Raw genomic sequence first — 23,003 nt, 5'->3', positions numbered from 1 at the left:
AAGCTATTACCAGCAGGAGAGTGGGGTGGGTGGTGAGAAAACCTTTTGAAGTGAGAAACACCCATTTTTTCATGGTCTGTGTGTATAAAACATCCTCACTGCATTTTCCACTTTATGCATCTGATGAAGTGAGCTGTAGCTCACGAAAGCTTATGCTCAAATAAATTGGTTAGTCTCTAAGGTGCCACAAGTACTCCTTTTCTTTTTGATGATTACCTGTTCTGTTCATTCCCTCTGGGGCACCTGGCACTGGCCACTGTAGGAAGACAGACTATTGGGCTAGATGGATTTTTGGTCTGACCCAGTAGGGCCGTTCTTATGTTCTAGCCACTGGTTTACATTTTGAAGGCTGTCTGTAATGAAAAGGGCAAGACACTACTTTTTATATTAGCCTTGATATTTCTGCATCTCTGAAACTGGCAATGGCCATTAGCTTCTCAGCTCCGAAGGCTGCTTGGCATCAGAAGGTACAAGCTGAGAGTGGGGATTCATAAATGGAGAGGATTAAGAGAAGGCAACAAGTGTAATGAATAAGAGGAGAGGAGATCAGGAGTGAGGGCAAAATTATGCAGGGCCATGAAGCTCTGGATAAGTTACTTGAATTTGATGCAGTAAATGAAAGGAAGCCAAGGAAGAGATTTGTGGAGGTGATAACTTAATTAGTGACATGGGAAGAAGATGAATTGGCAGTGGCATACAGCAATTCTACAAAATAGTTTAGGACAGGAAGTGAAGATGAATTCAGAATCTCATTGAAATTGCAGAAGAAATTTAGGGAGGCAAAGTGCAATTAGCCGAGTTGGAATTTGACCAGAACACCAGTGTTAATAACTCTACCCTTTCAAATAACACTCAGGAAATATCTATGATCACTGGCGTTCGGGACCTTGGCTTTTGCACCCCATCTATAAGAAGGCACCTCCAGTGGAACAGTTCCTCTTTAGCACTATGCAGGGGCTTTGGTTCAGTATTGATTCAGAGATGAGAGCCATCTCTGGAAACACAAATAACACTTGCTACAGGACCGTCCTTTGTGTTCTTTGATAGATTTCTAAACAAGTCCATATCCAGTTCAATACTGATTAGCACTGGGCGATCTAATAGGATCCCAGAACAAGGCAGAATGGCTGCATGTCATGGGAGTCGAAAAACTACGAACATTTCTTAAGGGCGTCCCTTAAAGGTCAGGCCAAAGTATACATTTTTGGAAAAAGATCTCACCCAGGTTAGAAGACATTAGTCAAGTTCTTGGCATCTTTCCATTCCAAAGAAATTATTGGTACTGCATTTCAAGAAAGAACAATATTGCCGGAGCACAAGAATAATGGAAGCATTTCTGCTATAATTGTATTAAGGGAGCATCAGAAAAACAACAATCCCAAACTATGTTCTCTGTCGGATCATCACCACTTTAACTACATGGGCTCGTCCTACAAAGCAAAGTGGGAGTGAAACTGTGCTCCAAATCATCAATACTCTTTTATAAAGATCTGTAGGATTAGGTTTGTGTGGGTTATAATGTTATAAAGGGTGGGTTATAATGTGTGGGTTATAATGTTTAAAGAGGATGAACTAAAGGAAAACATAAGTAACCAAGACTATCCAAGTCTTTAGAGCAGGGTGGTATAGCCAAAAGTACTAACAAGATTAGTGCAAAGTTGTTAATGCACCTCGTTAGCTTGTTTGAATTAATCCTGCTAGTTTGAGAAATGTCAGTTCAAGTTCTCAGTAAAAACCTGAAATAGAACAAGAGAGAGGGAACCATAAGTAGAAGGAGAAAACTTTTCTTCTGTCTACAGATCACTTGTTCCCTTCCAAGGTACAAAGAGAAATCAGGTTTAGAGGAAACAGTTCACAGGAGCATTGTCCTCACAGAAAATTTATAGATATAGGGGGTACCTAGCTTGATGCACAACTTAGAAAATATCCACATATAAAGACTACAAAGGCCAACTTAGTTTAAAATAAAACCACTTCAAATCATACAATATTGTAAGTAATCTTGGAATTTATCTTAAATATATGTTCACATTTGAGTGCTTCTCCCATTATTATTAGTAATGGAAAAGAGATTCTCTCCATTATTATGAGTCATAAGGAAAGTGGAATGAAGAAGTTTTTATTATTTTTACAGATAGCATTAATTTTATAGGAACCTGTATGGTCTAGTTGGTTAGGGCACCAGAGGAGGCATCAGAGGTCCTGGGTTCTATGCTTGGCTCTGCCACTATCTTGTTGTCCGACCTTGGGCAAGTCACTTAACTTCTCTGTGCCACAGGTTTCCCATCTGTAAAATTAGGCCAATGATATGTCCCCTTTTAGAACTACAGATGAATGGCACTATGTAACTGCTATATATTATTATTCTTATATTTTTAAAGCCAGTTACCTTTTTCGATATAAGGATGTATGATTTCTGATATGTTAAAGGATCTAGTTTTCCCTATTACTGTGGAAGACTGTCATTTCTTAAACACATTTGCATGCAATGCACTAGAGGGCCCTCAGGAGTTAGAAACGGCTGGAATGTACTTTTAGAAGGCATACTGTTCACAGGACTTTTCATTGCAGAATTTAAAATAGAAGGGTTTTTTATAACAAGGTTCATGTAAGTTTGTAGCAGTTCATATGCAAACAGCCTTCCTGTACAGCTAGTCCATTTGCAAAGAGCATTAAGCCTGCAATCAAATATCTAAAATGTGGAGCACACTTAAATCTGGGATGTGGGTTAGAGTACGTTAAGAAACGCTGCTTTTACTAAATTCTTGGTATTAGCATAAGAGATTTACCACGGCCAAGGATGGGGCAAGCTGAATAGGTAAGACTATTTCTATATCTTTGTAGTGCAATAAACTCTGCATTTATGTTTTTTCTTCCTTAAGAGGAGATGACAGTGCTTTTTATTTTATTTGAAGATTATAGTCAGTCATTTAGGAAATGCTATTTTATAGCTTCACAAGAGTATAGAATTAACAATATTTTATCTTTAATGTAGGATTATGAAGCATGTGAACTGTTACTGGGCCAGGGTGTAATCATTGTTTGATAGTGGAAATGTTCATATTTGAATTGGTACAGTTACTGGGCTGGCTAATGCACTATATTTTAAAACTAACATGAGGCAACAAAAGATGTGGTTTTACTTTGAGGAACTGCCTGTCATAAACACAAGGAGAGGAAAGTCTGGCTTTTCCAAGCTTTCCTCCTAGTGCTGGAGTTCAGTCACTCGGGACTGTAAATTGTAACTTGTGTTCCATGATGTTGGGGTTTTATTTATCTTTTCATTTTAATCTGAAATCTCTAATATGGCAAGTCTCTAGATCACTAACTTATCTTTAGAGCTACACAGTGAGAAAGAGAGATGCCACATTCTATATCCATGTGGATAATGGAATATTATTTGCAATTTTTTTCCTTTCACAGCTCACAGAGGAAACTCAGACATTTTGGAGTGTGATTCCTTTAACTTTGTTTACACAGTTGACTCCATTTATTCTCTGAAACAAGTCACTTCCCCTGAGCTGGCTGATAAGAGTTTAGCAGCTTTAGCACCACTGGCCCCTGTGCACCGCTCGCACTGGAAGCTATTTGGAAAAGAAGAAATAGAGATCTGTGAAGGGAAATCATGCATCATCCTCCTTGCTGGAAACCACTGAAGACTATAAGCTGCTTTCATCATGTGGATTCACCAGAGAAATGACCTTCTTAGATCAGCCAGGCCAAATCATAAACTGGTTTGTTTGCTTGCTGTGCACCCCACGGGTGCTGAGGCTCTGGAGTGGCAGGCGTCCCAGGACCAGGAGGAATCTGCTGCTGGTCATAGCCTGTGTGATATACCTGGGGTTTCTGGTCAGTCAAGTGGGTCACATTTTACCGCAGCACAGAGGGGGACGCCAGAAGGTCAGTTCCAGGAGTCTTCAAGATGCTGGTCAGACACCTTTTCTGGGGATCCCACTGGATGGCATTTTCTCCCCACCTGATCTCCAAGGGCCCCAGATGGGTGGCAATGGGACCTCAGTGCCACCCAACGTGGTGTACATCACACTGCGGTCCAAGCGCAGTAAACCCACCAACATCCGAGGCAGTGTGAAACCCAAGCTGAGGAAGAAGCATGCATTCCCTTTGCCCTATGGGCAGCGCTTTCCAGTAGGTGTCACTGGGCAGGAGGAGGCCTTGTCCCAGCAGCAGGGGCGGACTAGATACTCCATGGGACTAATGAGGGAAGTAGTAGTTCCAGAGACACCAAGGCACCAACTGAAGAAGCACTGGGATGGAGAGAGGGAAGCAGTGGGCAGGGGACACCGGAGACATGTTGGGGTTTCAGGAGGTATAAATGTGCAGCCCAAGGCTCGGGAGAGCAATATCAGGATATACAGTGAGAGGTCCCCCTCTTGGCTGAGCAAAGATGACATCCTAAGCATGTGTTTGCTGGCGGATTCCCGGATAGACAGTGTCCAAGAAGCACCCTCTCAGCATGGAGTCCTACTGGTGTTTGAGAGGAATCCCAGTGCCACAGGAGCAGCCTGCAGTCAAGGGTACTGTGGCCTCATCAAGAGACCCCTTGATATGAGTGAGGTGTTTGCCTTCCATTTAGACAGAATCCTGGGGCTGAACAAGACCTTGCCTTCTGTAAGCAGGAAATCGGAGTTCATCCAAGGTAACAAATTCACTTGATTTTTAGTTTCCATCTGGGGGACTCCAGTGTGTAGTATTTGAGCAACAGCAGGCTTTAATTTCAGATAGTCTGAGAACTAACTCTACAGAGCAAAGTTATAAGGAACTTAACCTGGAATATGTGTTTATGTAATTTCAGGGCTCCTCTGCAGTGTAATAGTTCTGTTCTGAAGGATGTAATACACCCAGAGTTTATCAATGCTTCTGGCTGCCTCATAGAATAATAGAGTTATTGAGAGCATACAGACAACTTCATTTCCATAGAAGACTAATTTGAGTGAGGGGAGAAAAGGGATGATCCTTTTTTACATATCATTTGTAGTGAATATGAAATTCTATAGACTGATCAAAATGAAACTGAAGAAGGGCACAGTCTGGAAGTCTCTCAGCACAGTGCTTTGTGCTTCAGAGGTTAGTTTTTACTCTTTCACCTCCCCTAGATTTCACTTTCACAAGATATTGCGGAAAACCAGCACTGGAATTCATTTGCCACAAGTAGCAGATAGGGGACACATTTCTGTTAGCCCAAGCACCTATTGTGGGAGGTCTTAGAGCTCCTTCTTGAACTCCTTTGGCAAAATCCCAAAAGCACAAATGCCTCTGGAAATTAAAACCGAAATTGTGCAGTCACTGAAGTCTGAGTGGTTTCTTCTGTTTGACAACTTAAAGCTCATGACACACCTGTGTCTAGCTAAATAAATACACCTGCTATAGATGCTTCATTGTGGTTGTAGAATGTACAATGCAAATTGCTTTTATCAGAATAGCATATTTTTCTTCTCCTAAAATGAAATTAAAATTATATTTAATAGTTTCAGTGTAAGTTGATAAGTCTATCTGAAACATTACTGTCTCGTTAAATGTGTCTTCAGCCTAAATGCTATTTTTATATACACACTGATCATAAGCTGAAAGGGCTGTGTTATATTTTACTGAATCATTGCTATTTGTTTTTGCTGTTCATTTCTTAGTACTGAAGAAGATTATTTTATACAAAATATTTTATAAATCAGCCTGTATTTTATCAAAGAAAGGGTAAAGCGAAAATGTCCTTGCAAAAGTTGATGGCAGGAAAAGAACGTACTGATCTGTGATTTATCAACACTGTATAAACCTTCCCTTTGGCAGCCTTTACGACAATATGAATGAATCTCTAGGAATAACAGTTTGGTGGCTTTTGAATATTATTCATAGCAGCAGAGCATGGAAGATGCATTATGCATACTCTATTTTTAGGAACAGGATTTATTGCTATAGAGCTGTCATAAGGCATTAAGGCAGTTCAGCTTCAAGAATTCTGTATAATATGGCTGCACAGATGACAGACTGTAGCCCCTTTGGAAACTGCTATTCGGTTAAGTGTAGACTGAATTACTTAATGTCTTCAGCCTGCAACATCTTTTGGATTGGCTGGGAGAGAGATTCTATTTTCTTCAGCCTCCTTTTCCCTGTAATTGGTTATGTTCCTAGAGCACGAAAAGTGTTGCTAAGTAATGAGGAGAAAAAAAGTCATTTTTCCTTTTGGGTCTTTTTTCATGTTTTCCAGCTAAAGGGCGAGTTCAGCTTCTGGAACAGCCACAGCACCTTACCTCTCTCCATTTCATTAATCTTGAAACTTGCTGGATTTCAAATGCCTGCCTTGGTTGCCATAGTTACTTGCTTGAGTGTATTTGACTTGGATTGTTAATTAACTACACAAATGTCAGCGGAGAACACCTCATTTGTTGTTCTCTTCTTGTTTAGGAAAGGAATGAAAAATTATTTTAGAAAACAGGATGAACAATTCATGAGCCCGCTCCTGTAGCCTCTACTCATTTGAGTAATCTATATGTGGGCTGCCCAAATGATTTCAGTGGGACTGCTTGTGTGAGTCATGACTACTCATGAGAAAGAAAGCAATGTAGGACTGGACTCCTCAACAAGTTCTAAGCTGACGTATCCTTTTAGCTTGCCTCAGTCATGATGTAATCAATGTAACAAGACATGTCTGATGTAGCATTAAAATCTTTTTAAAAATAGGCTCCACAAAACCGCCATTCATTTTGTTAAAAGCCTTTTCAAAGAGATGCTTTGTAAACCCCCAAACAACTTTGGGTTTATTTTTTTGTTTCCACAGCTCCTCCCCTGACAGGTGACGGAGAGGCTAGCAAAATACTGTACCAGAGCTCTCTGCTTGCCACTCCCCTAATCAAAAGTGAACCATTTGCCACAGTTTTAAATTATCCTGTGACATTTCTGCCTTGCCAGAATGGAAAGTTGGGTCACAATAACTGTTTCCTCAATATTCTTTTCCAGTGACTTATCAAAAATAACATGGGCATGGAGACTAAAGGTGGACAAAGTCTTCCACAATTTTGATTTGAAAACCAAGCAAAAATAATTCTATGCATATGCAAATATATATACCACTTTTTTCCCAGTGTTCAAGCAGTAGGTGTTAGCTGGAAGAACTCCTTTGGTACTGAGATATAAATAGCAAAGCAAGGGCTGAAAAGAAGTGGGAAAATGGCATAAATGTGTGGTAAGGGCATTGGAGTAAATAGTGGATGATCCTCATACATCCAAGCCTTCTGAAGTCCACATCCTAGCCCTGGAAATCTGCGCTTTAAAGGGTCTGGTAATGTCAGCGTGGAGGTGTGGAATTAGGGAGTATCTCATTTACAGGGCGTGCTTCCATCCAAACCAAACTGATTTGCAAGCAAAATTCTGTATAGGATGTACTGCCTGCCCGTTGCAAGCTCCCACAGGTCGGCCAGGATGGATCTGGATTTCACCAGGAATCCTTGGACTATACAGCCTGAAGGCTACATTTCTAGTCCCTCTGTGCTGCCTCAAAACACTGTCTCATATATAGGAATGACTTAAGCTTATGCTCAAATAAATTTGTTAGTCTCTAAGGTGCCACAAGTCCTCCTTTTCTTTTTGTGGATACAGACTAACACGGCTGCTACTCTGAAACCTGTCAGGAATGACTTAGATGCTGTAAAATGTAACTCAGAGAGTTTTTGGGACACTTCTTCCTCCCATTAATCTTTCAGTGGGAAAGACAAAATGTACAGGAGTTTGTCTTTTTAGCAAGTACCATTAATGATTCCTGCAGAGAGGTAGGAAGGGCCCTGGAGAAGGCCATATCACTTCCAGTGCATATCCCGGCTACTCAGTAGATCAGTAGCTATTCCACATGCTGCCCTGAGGTTTTCAGGTCATTCCTTGCCCATATCCTGTGCCCCCTTATCTCCAAAACAGGCAGGGATACCTACTAGTAGGGGAGTTGTTTGGTGTCAGGGCACAGTCCATCTTACTCAGCACTTTGGCCAAGCAAAATGGCTGCACAGCATGTCCATAGTGAGTTTCTTCACCTGTTGAGTAGCATTGTTTCTGCTCACTTCATCACAGGTTATGTGCAAATGGATGCTGGGAATTTGGCACAGGTGTGATAGAAAGTTCCATTGATTAGAGTTGTCATGTTTCTTTACTGACCTCTACACAATGAGAAAGATAGCCACAGATTTTCTCTTACACCCAACATACTTAGCATGCTCTTTCCATCACATCAAAAGTTATGAACATTCAGGCACACTCGTTATTAATGTCAGGGCAATAAGAACTCAGTCTTACTTATGCATTTTAAATGATGTCTCTTTTGTGTGCCCTTTATCAGATTGAGTTGTGCTGTGAATTGCTTGCTGCCATATAGCTGGATCTGAGTGAGAGACCAGAGGTCATATTCTCACAACAGTGTGTTACATAAAAATCCAATACTTATACACCCCTCACAGATTCCTTAAAATCTGCATTCACACACAGAAGATTTTCGTCCCTTCCAAGATTTCTCCGAAGTGTATAATGCTTATAGCTAAGATGTGGAAGAAAGAGGGGAAATACTTTAGTCAACACTTTTGAGATCTGTTTAAGTGGCTTACACCATTTCCTTACTGTTCAGAGGGCTACCTTACATGGAGAAGGCTTTGCCAGGTTGGTCTATTGGTCCCTAGTGGAGACAGAGCTTGTACCAGCAAAAGGAGGTGTGTGTGTGTGTGTGTGTGGGTTGCCACTATAGTTAGACCACCTTCCCCAATGATATAAGCTAAACTAGCAAAAGACTCTTTTGCTGATATAAGCCACGTTGAGATGTGTCCCTCTCCCCACCAACTTTCATTCTGTTTTTTTCTAATTAACAAACTTTGGGCATGCCACTTACATCAGTCTGTGCTTCCATTACTACTTCCTTTCCTCATGTGGGCTTGAGAGGATACATGTTAATTATATGTATGAGAGAGATTCATGTACTACAGTGATGTGGAGCATAGATGTCTCTGGAGAGGATTGCAAGGAGCAGCAGCATCATTGAAAGCAAGAAAGGGGTTCTAACTCACCTCTCTGCAGCAGCATCTCTAGGAAAGGTTGGGAGCAGAGGCCCAGCAGCAGTGGGAGATAATGGGCTTGATTCTGGAGGGTTCTGAGACATCTCAGCTCCTACCATAATCAACTGAATTTGCACTCAACAGCATGTAGGGTCAGGCCTAGAACTACCTTTTGTTGTTATTCAAATTGGGCCAGAGCCTTGCTTGGTGTAAGTTGGCAGGCTTTAATGGGGCTATGCCAATTTATACCATCTGAGGATGAAGCCCCTTATCTGTTTTTACTCACTGCCTTCACATTTTCCCTGCAGCAGCCAGCAATCTGGGTTACTGCTCTCTACTCCAGCTACGAAGACATGCTCCAATAATTCCATTTGTGTTATAAAGTTGAAGTGTTTTGTGGTGGTTCATCTTTGTTTCCTGTGAATCACAAACATTTCCTGTGTTTAACCTTTTTAAAAATCTGAATGGAAATTGGCATGATATTGTCATAACGTTAAAATAATAAATAACAGTGAGGTGTTGGTTGTTATGCTGAACATTTTGGGTGCGTGGGGAGGTGGTTTGCTTTGTTTGGAGAGCATTGATATATCTGCTTTGGGGAAAACCCATAAATAATTACATGAACTTTGATTATTGATATAAGGAAACAAGATCAAATTGAGGTCCCATCAATATATAATATATTTAACTCTGATATAGAGCTTTTTTTCTGGGGGTTTCAAAGTGTTTTACAAAGGAAGGTAAGTGTCACTATCCCTATTGCATATACATTTATTGCAAATAAAGAAAGCATCACTGAGAGGTCATTTGGCTAAGGTCAAGAGGTAAGTCAGTGACAGAGTCAGAAGTGGAACCCAGAATGAGAGAGTTCTGGGAGACTAGATTGCATATGGAAGATTTGGACCAAGCTTTTCAAATGTAAGTTCCTGAAAGTTATGCTCCTAAATCCTTATTTAGGCAACAAAATAAGTGTCCTACTTTTTAAAACTGCTGATCACCCATTGACTTCTGGGGAAAAAGAACAGAAAGAAGCTGAATATGATAGGGGAGGATAGCGTAATTATCAGTGATGGTAGTGAAAGGAAAGAGATGGGAGGGCATAAGAGGAAAGATCTGTTCGGGGTTGGAGATGCCTCGTTTAAGAAAACAGGCAAACAGGAGGACAGTTCCAGAGGTGGTTCGAGCTGTACACTGGATTCATTTGAGTGTGATCACCTTGTGTGTGTAAGTACCAGGATTTGGCGAAGTTAGAAATATATCTGGTCTTTGTGGTACAGCCCATTCTTCTGCTTTCCGAAGCAGATTTCTGAAACAAGTTGAGCACGTTTTTATTCAGTCTAGGATGGCTCAAGGTCATTCTGTCCTGGGAGAATTCAGTAGTATGAAAAGTGCACTGACCTTGTTGGCAGATGACCCTTTGCTAATAATGGGCAAACATCAGTTGTCCTTGCTGATATGTTGTCCTTGCTGATTATTTTAGGGCAAGTCAGCATCTTCTGACTTTTACTGACTCAATTGCGGATCTTGGCAGGACTGGATAGACTCATTCTTAAGTAGTTCTATTCTTTGCTCTCAGAGAGATGCTGAGAGCGCTGTTGGACTCATTGTTCTGGGAGTACTCTCATGTGGGGTGCTACAACTTTCTTTTGCCACCTCTCCGGTTCAATATGTACATGAAGGAAATAGTGAGATGATTTGCTCTGCAACGTAACACATGTCAGGGTGGTAGCAATGTGATCATTTGGATGTAGCATAAAATTTGACCACTTTGCCTGCACTTTCTTGCTTACTGCTCAGGACTAACATACAAAAATTCCAAACCTTTGATCATATTCCAGTAACTGTCATCTAATAACTTGCCATATAAATTTTTCCTTCTTTGCATACAAACATGTAAATTCCTGGCCCCCCTCCCTGCCCCACCTCAAAAAAATTACTCTGCTTTGAAGTGCAACACCGGTATTCAGCCCTGGTTCAGTGACAGGTTTAAGCATCAGGCAGGACATCAGAGTTAGCAACAAGAACTTTTGTACCATTGGAAAGAAAATTATCCCATTTTTTCCAATAGGATACACACCACTTACTTATAGCCCTGCTGCTGTATGTTCTGAGATATATGACTCAAATATGGTGGCATTATTATATAGCAAATGGCAGTTTGGGGTAATTTTTAGAGGTGTCTAAAATTGGTATGTGGTGTATTGAGGACTGTGTTGGAATTCCAAGCTACCACTTTAAGAGCAGAGATGAGGGTTTCCCAGTCCTACTTGTGGGGTTGGGTGCTCTGTAACAATGCATCCTATCCAGTCAATCTGGAAAGAGCCAGCTTAAAAACAAGATCGCCTCACTGGTTTAGGGATGAGCTTGTTTTCTCTCTCTCTTGTGTGTTATCACTCTGAATTCTAAGAATTAAAGTAGTGTTATCTTAAACCTTCCAGCAAAACTATTGATTTTTTCATCTAGCTTCTCTGTGTGTATGCAGTGAACATAACATGATGATTATAATTTCTCTCTCTCTCTGAGCCCTGTACAGATGGATTCATCATATCTAAGGCACCTGGTTTTACATCTGGAGGGATAAGACAAATATTATTTATATACATTTTAAAAACTGACTAAAATATTTCTAAAATGGATTTTCTGTAAAATATGTATTGTATATGAAGAATATATGACATTGTGGGGTTGAATAAAGGTCTTATCAGCACTACTTTGGGATGAACTGTATGACTCATTGGCAAGGACATATTGCTCATGAATGATAAAGCCAAAGTCATGCCACATCCTCATATGGTCTATCTATAACCTTTCTATTTACAGCTGTGAAATCTTATATCTGTAGGACTAAAACTCTAAAGATGACAAAATAAATCCACTTTTTGGTTGGACTCCAGGATTTGCCTTATATATTTGCCTTAGAAAGGGAGAAACAGTGGGCTAGATCCTCACCTGGTGAAAATCAACATTGCTTCATTAATTTACCCCAGCTGTGGATCGGATGTTAAATTTTTAAAACTGATTTAATAGATAGCCTCCAAAGATAGAGAGACTTTTAAGCAGACAGCAAACAGAGAGCAGTTCTTCTCAGACATTGAAGAGAACTATAATGTCTAGGGTTTTTCCTTTTCTGTGGTGGCTGTTTTCAGATGTGGAATATGACCACATAAACCAAAGGATGTGAAATTATTGGGGCTTGGTAGCTTTTTCCTGCCACATCTGAAATGTCTTCTTTAAAAACAAATGCTGTAATTAGTGATGCCAGAGACAATGTCTAAAGAATTATCAAGTTCTTTTAGTTTCCAATATAAGAGAATTATTCATATATGGTAATGATTCTATTTTGCCTCTTCTCAGGTGGTCTGCCATGTCCTATTATTCTCTGGGATTCCTCATTGGCTCCGACAAATAATAGGACCCATTCTTCAGTGAGGCTAAACTGGGGGGCCTATCAGCAGCTATTGAAACAGAAGTGCTGGCAGAATGGCAAAGTGCCCAAAGCTGAGTGGGGCTGTACTGAAATCCACCACCATGAGTGGTCCAAGATGGCACTCTTTGATTTTCTTCTGCAGGTAAGGGAGCAATGTAAAATGTTTACTGTACACAAAGAATACCAACCTTTGCAAGATTTATTTTAGCACCAGTCTGGTTAAGGATAAACAATTTCCACAGATATGTCCAATGATAAAATTCACTCTGGGTTGCAATTTCGCAGAAGGGGAGTGTTTAAAAAGGTGGTTTCAGTTTTTGTCTTTAATGAGAAAGGTATGTGTTTGTGTTCCTTTGGTTTGTTTCTGGTACACTGTACAACCCCAAAAGATAAAAGACAATAGTTCAGATTCTGCACTGCCTTGCACTTTGTGTATTCATTTACACTTGTGGAAAGTGAGTGAAAACTGCTGCCATTCTGGTAGCATTTTACACGTACTTTGTACAGGTGTAAATGAATATACAAAGGTGTGAGGCACTGGAGAGTCAGGACCTCTATTATTAAGTCATGGGGACAGATCCTTAGTTGATGTGACTCATTTTCATTCCACTTAATAGAACTTACCTGCTGAGGATCTGGCCGTAAGTTATTTTGCAGTGCCAGTCTCACATGCTCTTGAAAAAGGCAGAGAATTACCTGCAGTGACACCAGTTTCTTCATTTCCCCTTCTCCAGCAAAAGGCTGCTGATACTCAGCCATAGATGTGAGGATCTCATTGGTCTTATGTCTTCCTGTTAATGTTTTAAAAAGAATAAATGATATTCCTTCTTCAGCCAAGAGGACATCAAGTGGTATAACATGAGCCCCCAGTGTGAAGGTGTGGCCAAAATGGCTAATGCGATCTTTGCATGTATAAACAGGGGCATATTGAGTAGAGTAAAGATATTTTACCTCTGTATTTGGCACTGGTGCAACCACTGCTGGAATACTATGTCTGTTTCAGGTGTCAACAAGTCAGGAAGGATGTTGAAAACTTGTAGAGCGCTTAGAGAAAAGCAACAAGAATTATTTAAAAAATTGAAAACATACCTTATATTGACAGACTCAAGGAGCTCAATATTTTTAGTTTATCAACAAGAAGGTTGAAAAATTAGGGACGATTTGATCCTGACTTATAAATACCTCCTATGCACAAAACTGAAATTTGATAATAGAGGGCTCTTCATTGTAGCAAGCAAATATAACAAGATACAATAGCTGGAAGTTGAAGCAAGACAAATTTAACTAGTAATAAGACACATTTTTAATAGTGAGTGTGAATAACCACTGGAACAATTTACCAAGGATTGCGGTGGATTCTCCATCAATGGAAATTTTTAAACCAAGATCAGATATCCTTTTCTAAAAGAGATGCTCTAGTTCAAGCAGGAATTAATTTAGAGAAGTTCTGTGGCCAGTGTTATACAGGAGGTCAGACTAGAAGATCACAGTCATCCCTTCTGGCTTTATAATCTATGTAGTGTGTATGTACTTTTCACACACCCCTAGGAGTTCACAATCAAGTGCGCAAATACAAAATGGGAAACCGGCTATGAAGGAGTACTGTAGGAAAGGATCTGGAGGTTATAGTGGATCACAAACTAAATATGAATCAACAATGTAACATTGTTCTAAAAGAGTGAACTTCATTCTTGGATGTATTAGTAGGAGTGTTGTAAGCAAGACAAGACAAACAATTTTTCCACTGTACTCAGGACTGATTAGGCCTTAACTGGAGCCTTATGTCGAGTTGTGGGCCCCACACTTCATGAAAGATGTGGACAAATTGGAGGAAGTCCAAAGGACAGCAACAAAAATGATCAAATGTCTAGAAAACATGACCTACGAGGAAAGACTGAAAAAAATTGGGTTTGTTTAGTCTGGAGAAGAGAAGACTGGGATGGCAGGGAACATGGTAAGTCTTCAAGTACATCAAAATTTGTTATAAAAAGGAGAATGATAAATTGTTCTCCTTATCCACTGAGGACAGGACAAGAAGTAATGGGCTGATGTTGCAGCGAGGGAGACTTAGGTTAGACATTAGGAAAAACTTCTTAATTGGAAGGGTAGTTAAGGACTGAAACAAATTACTTAGGGAGCCTGAGGAATCGCTGTCATTGGAGGTTTTTAAGAACATGTTAGACAAACATCTGTCAGGGCTGGTCTAGATTATACTGAGTCCTGCCTCAGTGTAGGGGACTGGTCGAGATAAATATTGAGGTCCCTTCTAGTACTACATTTCTATGATTCTTTAATTGTCCCCATTATTTTGCTAAGTAAGATATTGCTATGAGCTAGACCCAGTCCTTACTACATGGTAACCTGAAAAGTGAAACTTGAGTAATTTCTACTGGCATCAAAAGTGTTTATTGCTCCTACTCATTTTCCTTGCAGTGAGCTACTTGTGGAGTAAGGGACTTAATCCCATGAGTTAGTTTGATTACCACAAACTCCTTTGAAATCAGTGGAAAGACTCCCATTGACTTAATGGGCTTTGGATCAAATGTTCAGTCTCAAAGATTTCAAGCCTATTCTAACAAGTGACTGAATAGTTTCATAATCAGAAATACAAGTACTCCCTAGCAGCTCAATCCCTTTCATTAATCATTTGTTTCCTCTCAGAAGTGATTTGAAGTTAAAATAGAAGACTGGGGTAGGTTTCAAACACCTAGCACCAAATCCTGCTCTTAGCAAAGAAGGCAGTAGCTAAGAGTAGACATGAACCAAATTTACAAACCTGATTGCCAACTCTTCACACGCAGCTCAAAGGTAAACTGGAGATAAGGCACCTGATAACAAAAACTTAAGCATTACGTAAGCCATGGCTTGTCAATGGAGATCAGGCAAATTACATTACATGACCATGGACTGTACAGTCATAACCTTAGTCCTTAACACAGACAGGCGCACACACAAAAGGGATAGATGATAGGAACACTTCACAGATCAACTCGTGCCTTTACCTAGTCCATTCACAGCAGTCCATGTCTTGACTTAGTCCATTTACTTCATCTTTGTAGCAGGGCTACTATTTCCTCCCCTTAAGCCTGGTCCCTCTGTCTACAAGATATGTTTTTTTCTGCCATATAACTTGATGGATCAAAAGGGGCTGGCAGTTTGTTCCATACTGACTGAAGTCTGGATGATAGTAGATTTTCCCAGTGTGAGAAGTCCACTTAAAACCTTGATTGGTGAATGCAGATTTGGGCTTGTGTGAAGAAACAGGACAGCCACTGGCAGTTATAACAGGTATAGTCTGAAAAATGAGATTGCCCCTCTTAAATTAGGATTTAGGGCAACATCCTAACCCCACAAACGACTAAACTTCTGATCCATACTAGTACACCAGTGCAAAAGAGTACCAAAGGTATGTGTATCCTTAACCACCACAACCGTTTGGAAAAGATTTTCTTACATATATACTGTAGGGATCAATCCTTGCATTAGACAACCTAATAAGTGTTTTCCATCTCTGATTTCCACAATTCTTTTTACGCTATGCACAATAGGCTGCTCTCCATAATTCTTCTGTCCTGAGTATGCAACCCATGAAATCCAATGAACAGGTGTAACTAAGGGAATAATTTGGCCAACTATATTTTAAATTCATACTTTGACCAAATATAATCTCATGGACTAGACTATAATTGACCACTGAACAGGTGTGCAAGGAGTGGGAGGGCTCAAGGAGACTTACCCCTGCTTATGTTTCCCCATTTTAGGGTTCAGTCATAATCTTAGCCCTTGCAACCAGTTGAGCGCAATGAGAATTAGGGGTAGCAGCACTAGACACCTCAAGACTATACTTTCCCACCTCTTCCTCACATTGGCCAACAGAAGTGCTTGGATGTGGAGGGAACTTCGTGATACACCCTCTTATAAGGTGGCACATCATTCATTTTCTCCTACATAACATGGAGATGTGGGTACACTGTTTCTCCAGGAGGTCCTGTTAGTATAGTGTATGTTTGCACTTCCCCCACCAGGCACCTGCATCTAGAAGCTACAATAACCCCTGTTTATATGCAGCATTTCCTCTCACATACAATTCAACATTCTAGAAAGTCATGTTTTTTAAAATGTAGAAATCATTGCATTTGCTTAGACACCATCTATCTCTGTCCTTCACAAGTTTTTGTTTTTGACGAGGACGAATGGATGTTTCACTTTTTGAGTTATATTTATGCAACACTGCTTGTGGTAATTTTAGAATGGGAATTTTCTGCCTAAAATAGGTTGTCATTTGTGTAATGACTCCATCCTCAGTCCTATTACGAGTGAGTAATGCTTGTAATCTGATATAAAGTCATATGTGGATTATATTGATCCTAAACATAGCAATAACCCTATAGGAATAGCACAGTGTGTGTCAGAGCATTTTAAATGGCTTTTGATTTGTTAATCTAAAAGTGCTAATGTTTTCGCATTTAATGGTGTAAAAGATAGATTTTTTCCTGTGCTGATGCACAGAAGTATTGATTAATTTTTAATTTTAGTATCTTCTAGAGTAAAGACTGCAATTTAGCAATGAACATTATGTTATCTCTGCTGTTATCCAGAAATAAATGTTAACTACTAGATGAGATGCAGCAGGCTTGAGCCATTTATGAAATAAAAAGGAAGCAAATCATTTTTAAAAGGCAGGCTACAAATCTGGGGTATTCTACACTTCCAGCAAATGCCCTGCCAATTGTCAGAAGTATATGCCAAGCAGCTGAATATGTATTTGAGAAATCTGCTCATTCTGCATGATTCATACTTTCTCAGGATGTACTTGAACATACAACTATCTTTAGAGACATTTCAACAGGAGAGCACGGATTCCTGAAAAATCCAATAAAAAGGGACAGATGAACAAGGGAAGCTGAGGTGACATGACCAACATAATGGGTTGTATTCATCACTAGTAAAAGTGATCAATGTTCTAGTAAAAGTGATCAAAGTGATCAACATCCATTGCATGTAAATGGACCCAGAAGCCTTCAGTTGACTAGTGATTCTCTAACTGCTTTTCAAGTATTGCATTTGCGTATTAACCTCTGAGCTATTCCAGTACTAGTAAGCAGATTGGTTTGCCTGAATAACTTGCAAACATGTTGATACTCACTTGTTTTCTACTTGTGCAAGAGATGGTGACTGGCTACCCTTTATCCACTTTGAGGTTTTCTTGATCCTAGCCATTGCCAGCTAGCTTGCCCTTGATCCCTCTAAAGTTGGAAATCTTCTTACTTTGATTATAGAAAAAAGTATCTTAACTAAGAGCCTGATACCTCTTATTCACCTGAGTACATCATATAAATTACACAAATAGTCACATGCCCTGAAGAGTATGGCATATCTGTGTAAGGACTTCCTGAGTTGAGTCCTAGTAAAGTAACTAGTAGCACAAGTGGTACTAAAAATCAAAGGAGTAATTTTCTGTTTGTGGGAAGATTTTGTGTAATACCGTAAGTTTGAATTTGAACTGAGATGAAAGATGCAGAGAAATTGGAGGGAATCAGAGAACAATGGACAGTAGTTGAAGGGATTAATGAGGAAAGATTAAAATAAGTCAATATGTGTAGCCCAGTTAAATGATGACTGGAGAGGTATGAGGTATGGTAACAGGTTACAAGTAGCTGAAATATGTAAATGTCAAGAAAGCAGGGGTATTGTGCAGGGTGGTCCTGGTAGATATATGAAGGATTGATGGGATGACACTGATCAAAGAGAAAAATAGTCTGCATATCAAGAAAAGTGTGCAAGGAGTGCACTCTGCTAGACCATGGAATAGTTTTTTTCAAGTAAAATGTCTACCACGTGAGTCATTTAAAACTAGATAAATATATTAGATACACAAAATATAAAAATACATCAGCCACACTCAAACGTTAAAGTTGCAAAGTCAAGCACTCAAAAGTGAGGACATGCCAGATTTAGAGTTGTCTGAATCTTAATTCAGACCCCTTGTGCATATGAATTTTGATACAATCGGTAATTACATAAATACAAAGTAAATGGACACTCTTTAACCTGTACCTCAGTTCCCCCTCTGTAAAATCAGGATAATAATATCACCTCACCTCACTGGCATGTTATGAATATAAATTCATGTTTTGTAAAGCACCATGTCCGTGAGGAAATTGATAATTCTGTACTCACAACAGGGTTTGACTAATGTACAGTAAATCAGGCCTACGGCCACAACTCAAACAATGAAGATAAAACGAAATATCGAATAGCTACTCATTTAATTGGTTGCCATCTGTCCTGTTCACTGAATGAGACAGTGGTCTTGTGGAAAAAATAGTATGTAGAAGAAGCCTGTATCATAATGCATTCGCGAAACAAGGCTGACTTACGGCTGCACAGGCAACCTTCATTCTGGCATTTCTTAACTGTTGAGTACTTCACTTTACCTATAACACGCTATATGACGCAATCCTCTCCTTAGTGTACTTAAGTCTGTATCAGTTCTGTTATATTCCAGCTCAGAGATTTAAAAAGGATGCTGCTTTCTGAAAAATCTTGGGTTTGATTTCCGCATTTGTGTTACTCAGGTTTGACACTGGTGTCACTCCATTGATTATTTTAAGATAGAGTTACACTGGTGCAAGACTGGAATAACAGAGGAGTGAATCAGGACCTATGGGTACAACATGGAGACTAGGAAATGGGTTTTAATAATAGATGAATTGTGGATGATCAATACTGAGCTCTTCCCTCTCCCCGCCACTGACGTTAATTAAGCTTGCTCTGTATTCATGACGCTGGGGTGCTGTTTAGTAAGGAATGATAGCTTTTTCCAAACTCCGACAAGTCTAAGTAATAGGTGGCCTGGATGCACAACAGGAGTTAGGAGTGGTGATGCTGAGCATCACAGTGCATAACTTTGATTTTCTAGATGCCTATATGTGATTCACAAAACCCAAATTTGTTACCTAAGCTCCTATACAATGAATGGGGAGAGATAGGAGCCTTTATGTGATTCATAAAAACCATGGCATTAGGTAGGGAGACACCTAAGCTAGCCAATGGGATATGCTGACAAGAGAGGTGTGTGGTAAGCATCCCCTCCCCCATGAGATAGGTGCCTAAGTCCAAGCTGCAGGGAGTCACCTATCGCTGTTAGCATTTCACAGCTGGGGACCCACTGTGGAATTAGGTGCCTATGTCATTTTTGCAAGAAGCCAGCAGGGTGGGGAAAGGAGGCCAACATTCCTTCCCTCATAATGCTTAGCTCAGCGCTTAGGGTACTCATCTGGGATGTGGAAGGCCTCTGATTCAAATCCCCCTTCCCCCCACCTGTGGATGTGCCATCTCACAGGTGAGCGCTCTGACCACCAGCTGTGGGATATTCTGATGTGAGGCTCTCTTCGTCTCTTCTGTGATGCTGTCACATTCTAGATTAAATAATTAAAGAGTCATTTGGGACAGAGAGGGAAAGACAAACATCAGTGACTCTAGCTTGGAGGTTAGAGCGCTCACCCGGGATGTGGGGAATCTAGTCCTCCTGCTCCAATGACTCTTTATTTAGCCACAGTGGAACAGCTTCAACAGAGAGACTTACTGAGCACCTCAGCATAGCCCAGTGGTTAGACCACTCACTTAACAGGTAGCAGATCCCTGTTCAAATTCCTTCTCTCCTTCATGTGGCTGACAGACTCTGATTGGTGGTCTCCCACATCTCAGGTGGGAATCATAACCAGGGCTAAAAGTTATGAGGGAGATCTTGCTTCTCCCTCCTTCCCCCATCTGTATTGTGTGAATTTGCCTAAGTGTGCTCAGTCACCTTCATGTGACTCAGCTGATTGAACATCGGGCTTCTCCAGGTTTGTCAATTGCTCTGGGGCTAAGGTGGCAGATAGGCAACTAGATGCCTAAAAAAATCAGCAGTGTGCATGCTCAGAGGCAGAAATGTAAGCTTCTGAGGACCTTCTATTGCAAAAGCTTAGGTGCTGAGTTTAGGTGCCTACAAGGTTCAGTGGGCATTTTGGTCACTACAGTGGAACCTAAGACCTAATTGGGCACCTGGTTCCTTTTCTGCATCCAGGCCAGTATATCTAAGAGTCAAACTTTGCATCCTGTTGCGTTTCACTTTGGTCATCTGTTATATTCATTTCCAGGTCTACAATCGACTGGACAGAAATTGCTGTGGGTTCAAACCTCGCAAGGAGGATTCCTGTGTTCAGAAAGGACTGAAGCAGAAATGTGAAGATCAAGACTCTGTTGACTTGACACACATTATTCAGAGAAGGCATGACCCTAGGCACTTGGTCTTTATAGATAATAAAGGTTTCTTTGACAGAAGCGAAGACAATCTGGATTTCAAAATATTACAAGGAATCAAAGAGTAAGTTTTAGGAAATCCCTACAAATTTGCACAGGGTTCAGTAGGCTTTTCCTAGCTCTTCATTTAGGATCAGAGTCTCTCCTCTCTGTCTCTTCAACACACAGCCTGAGCGAAAGGGCTGTGCACTGAGGATGTCCCCAGGGGTTAGGAGGTTGTGAATGGGACGAGGACGCTTTCTTTTCTTTCCCCACTCACAAAGAAGACATTGTTGCAGTAGCCTCAGTGTCTCTTCTATGTCTCCTCCATATGGAAATTTGACTAAACTAAGGTATGGATATAAATACTTTTGTGTCCAGGCAGATATTATTATTACTTGGAGCATCACACGTATGCTAGGTGCTTTATAGAACAGATACAGCAAGATCCTTGCCACCAAAGGCATGACTGACAAAATGGGGTGAAGGAGAAAGGAGGATGGGGGCATGAGATCAATAAGCCTATAGAGACTAGGAAAATCTGCACCAGTCTAACTTCACTGGTGTCAATACATGGTGGAAACCTCTAATGTAGACACTCTGCAGAAGAGTAAGTTACTGCAGTAAGCCCCCAACGCAGAAACACCACATGCTGTCAGTTACTGGAATAAACTGCATCAGTGCAAGCCCCATTTATATAGATTGGAGGCATTTACATCTGAAGTTCACACTGCTTTCAAAGAAAACAAAACAAAAAGAGGAAAAAAAAACCATTATAAACAAGGGCCCTAAAATGCCATGATTATTTACTTAGGGCAAGTGTTTATTGTGGTGGAATTATGTTTCTTCTTCACTTTAAAGCAATATAAATAAAAGGTATCTTTGACTGACTTCTGTGGGTATTTCAAAAGAAGTTAATCTTGAAGGGGAATCTGATTGAAAAGCGGATGTACAGTGGCTATTAGCATTTTTGACAATAGTTAATGATTTTTTGCTGAGCTGCTCTTGGGCCAGTTAATATTTCGCAAATATGTCCAGTGTACAGTTATAACTGCTATTGATATATGACATTTCAAACAATCTAGACATTTTTTTTAAAAAGCCTGGGGATTTTAGGATAGTTTTGAATAATGTGGGCCTGATTCATTGGCACATTTGGGTCACTCCTGTGGTTGAAAACTGCCTTAACTGGACATTGGAGGGTCTGAATAGGGGTCTCATTAGATGATGTAGAGTTTCCATAGCAGCTCTTACATCCCCCTTTCCTGACCACCAGAATGTGGGGTGTGGCCAGGATATCTCTGTGCCTGATTGATCCCTAGCAGCCCAGGTAGCTCCAGAATCAGGGAGTGCACCCATCTTTAAACACCCCATCCTGAGCTGTTCAGCCGGTCGGCTAGAATGGAGAATCAGTGACAGTATCAGTGATTATGACCCCAACTCATCCAAAGTGCTGAGGTGTCTAACTTTAAGCATGTCAGTAGAAATAAATGGGACTGTGTACATACAGCTAAGCATGCACTGAAATACCTTGATGAATCCATGGAATTGGTTGTTAAACCACAACATAAATATTGTAGTTCAGAGTGATGCCAAGGCTTATAAACTCCTATATGCTTTTTCAGGTTCCCTGAATCTGCAATTTCAGTGCTGAAAAGCCAGCGCTTGCGAGAGAAGCTTCTTCAGTCTCTGTTCCTTGACAAAGTATATTGGGAGAGCCAAGGAGGTCGCCGAGGAATTGAAAAACTTATTGATGTGGTAGAAAGGCGTGCCAAAATTCTTCTTACCTATATAAATGCACATGGAGCCAAAGTATTACCCATGAATGAATGAAAGTCTTTTTTCCCTAACTCTAAGAGTTACAGTTATATAAGGCAAGAACTTATGGCAAAATTTCTTTTTCTTTTAAAATTCTTTTAATTTCCAAAACATAACAGTAAACTGGTAAGCCTGTTTTTTTTTTAGACATTTGAAAAAAATGTTATATAGTATAAAAGTGCCAGTTCTCTAACTTTCTCTAAAATCTTTCTTAAATGCATTTATTGCTGTGTTCTCCTAACAAAGATGTCTAAGCATGTAATAAACAATGCAATAATTTAATACAAATATTGGATTCTCAATCTTCTAAACTTTCTTCTATTCTCTCAGTTAAGGACAGATCTGTCTCCACTGGATTCTTTTACCAGGTATTTCATAATTAAGAGTGGGATTTTTCAAACACACTCAGCCTTGGACAACTGCTCTTCTCGAAG

At 40.2% G+C, this 23,003-nt stretch overlaps 1 protein-coding gene across 1 annotated transcript; it reads left to right on the top strand.

Moving 5' to 3' along the window:
* Window positions 1-2,637: 2,637 nt before the first annotated feature.
* On the top strand, window positions 2,638-22,690 carry GASK1B (golgi associated kinase 1B). Its single transcript, XM_073340075.1, has 5 exons — window positions 2,638-2,818; window positions 3,424-4,657; window positions 12,393-12,607; window positions 20,610-20,836; window positions 22,377-22,690. The coding sequence occupies exons 2-5, from the start codon at window positions 3,697-3,699 to the stop codon at window positions 22,582-22,584; spliced, it is 1,611 nt and encodes a 536-aa protein (XP_073196176.1). The 5' UTR covers window positions 2,638-2,818; window positions 3,424-3,696; the 3' UTR covers window positions 22,585-22,690.
* The last annotated feature ends 313 nt before the right edge of the window (window positions 22,691-23,003 follow it).

Source organism: Lepidochelys kempii, chromosome 4 (genome assembly GCF_965140265.1).
Source record: "Lepidochelys kempii isolate rLepKem1 chromosome 4, rLepKem1.hap2, whole genome shotgun sequence".
NCBI lineage: Eukaryota > Metazoa > Chordata > Testudines > Cheloniidae > Lepidochelys > Lepidochelys kempii.
This window is presented reverse-complemented; position numbering and strand designations above follow the sequence as displayed.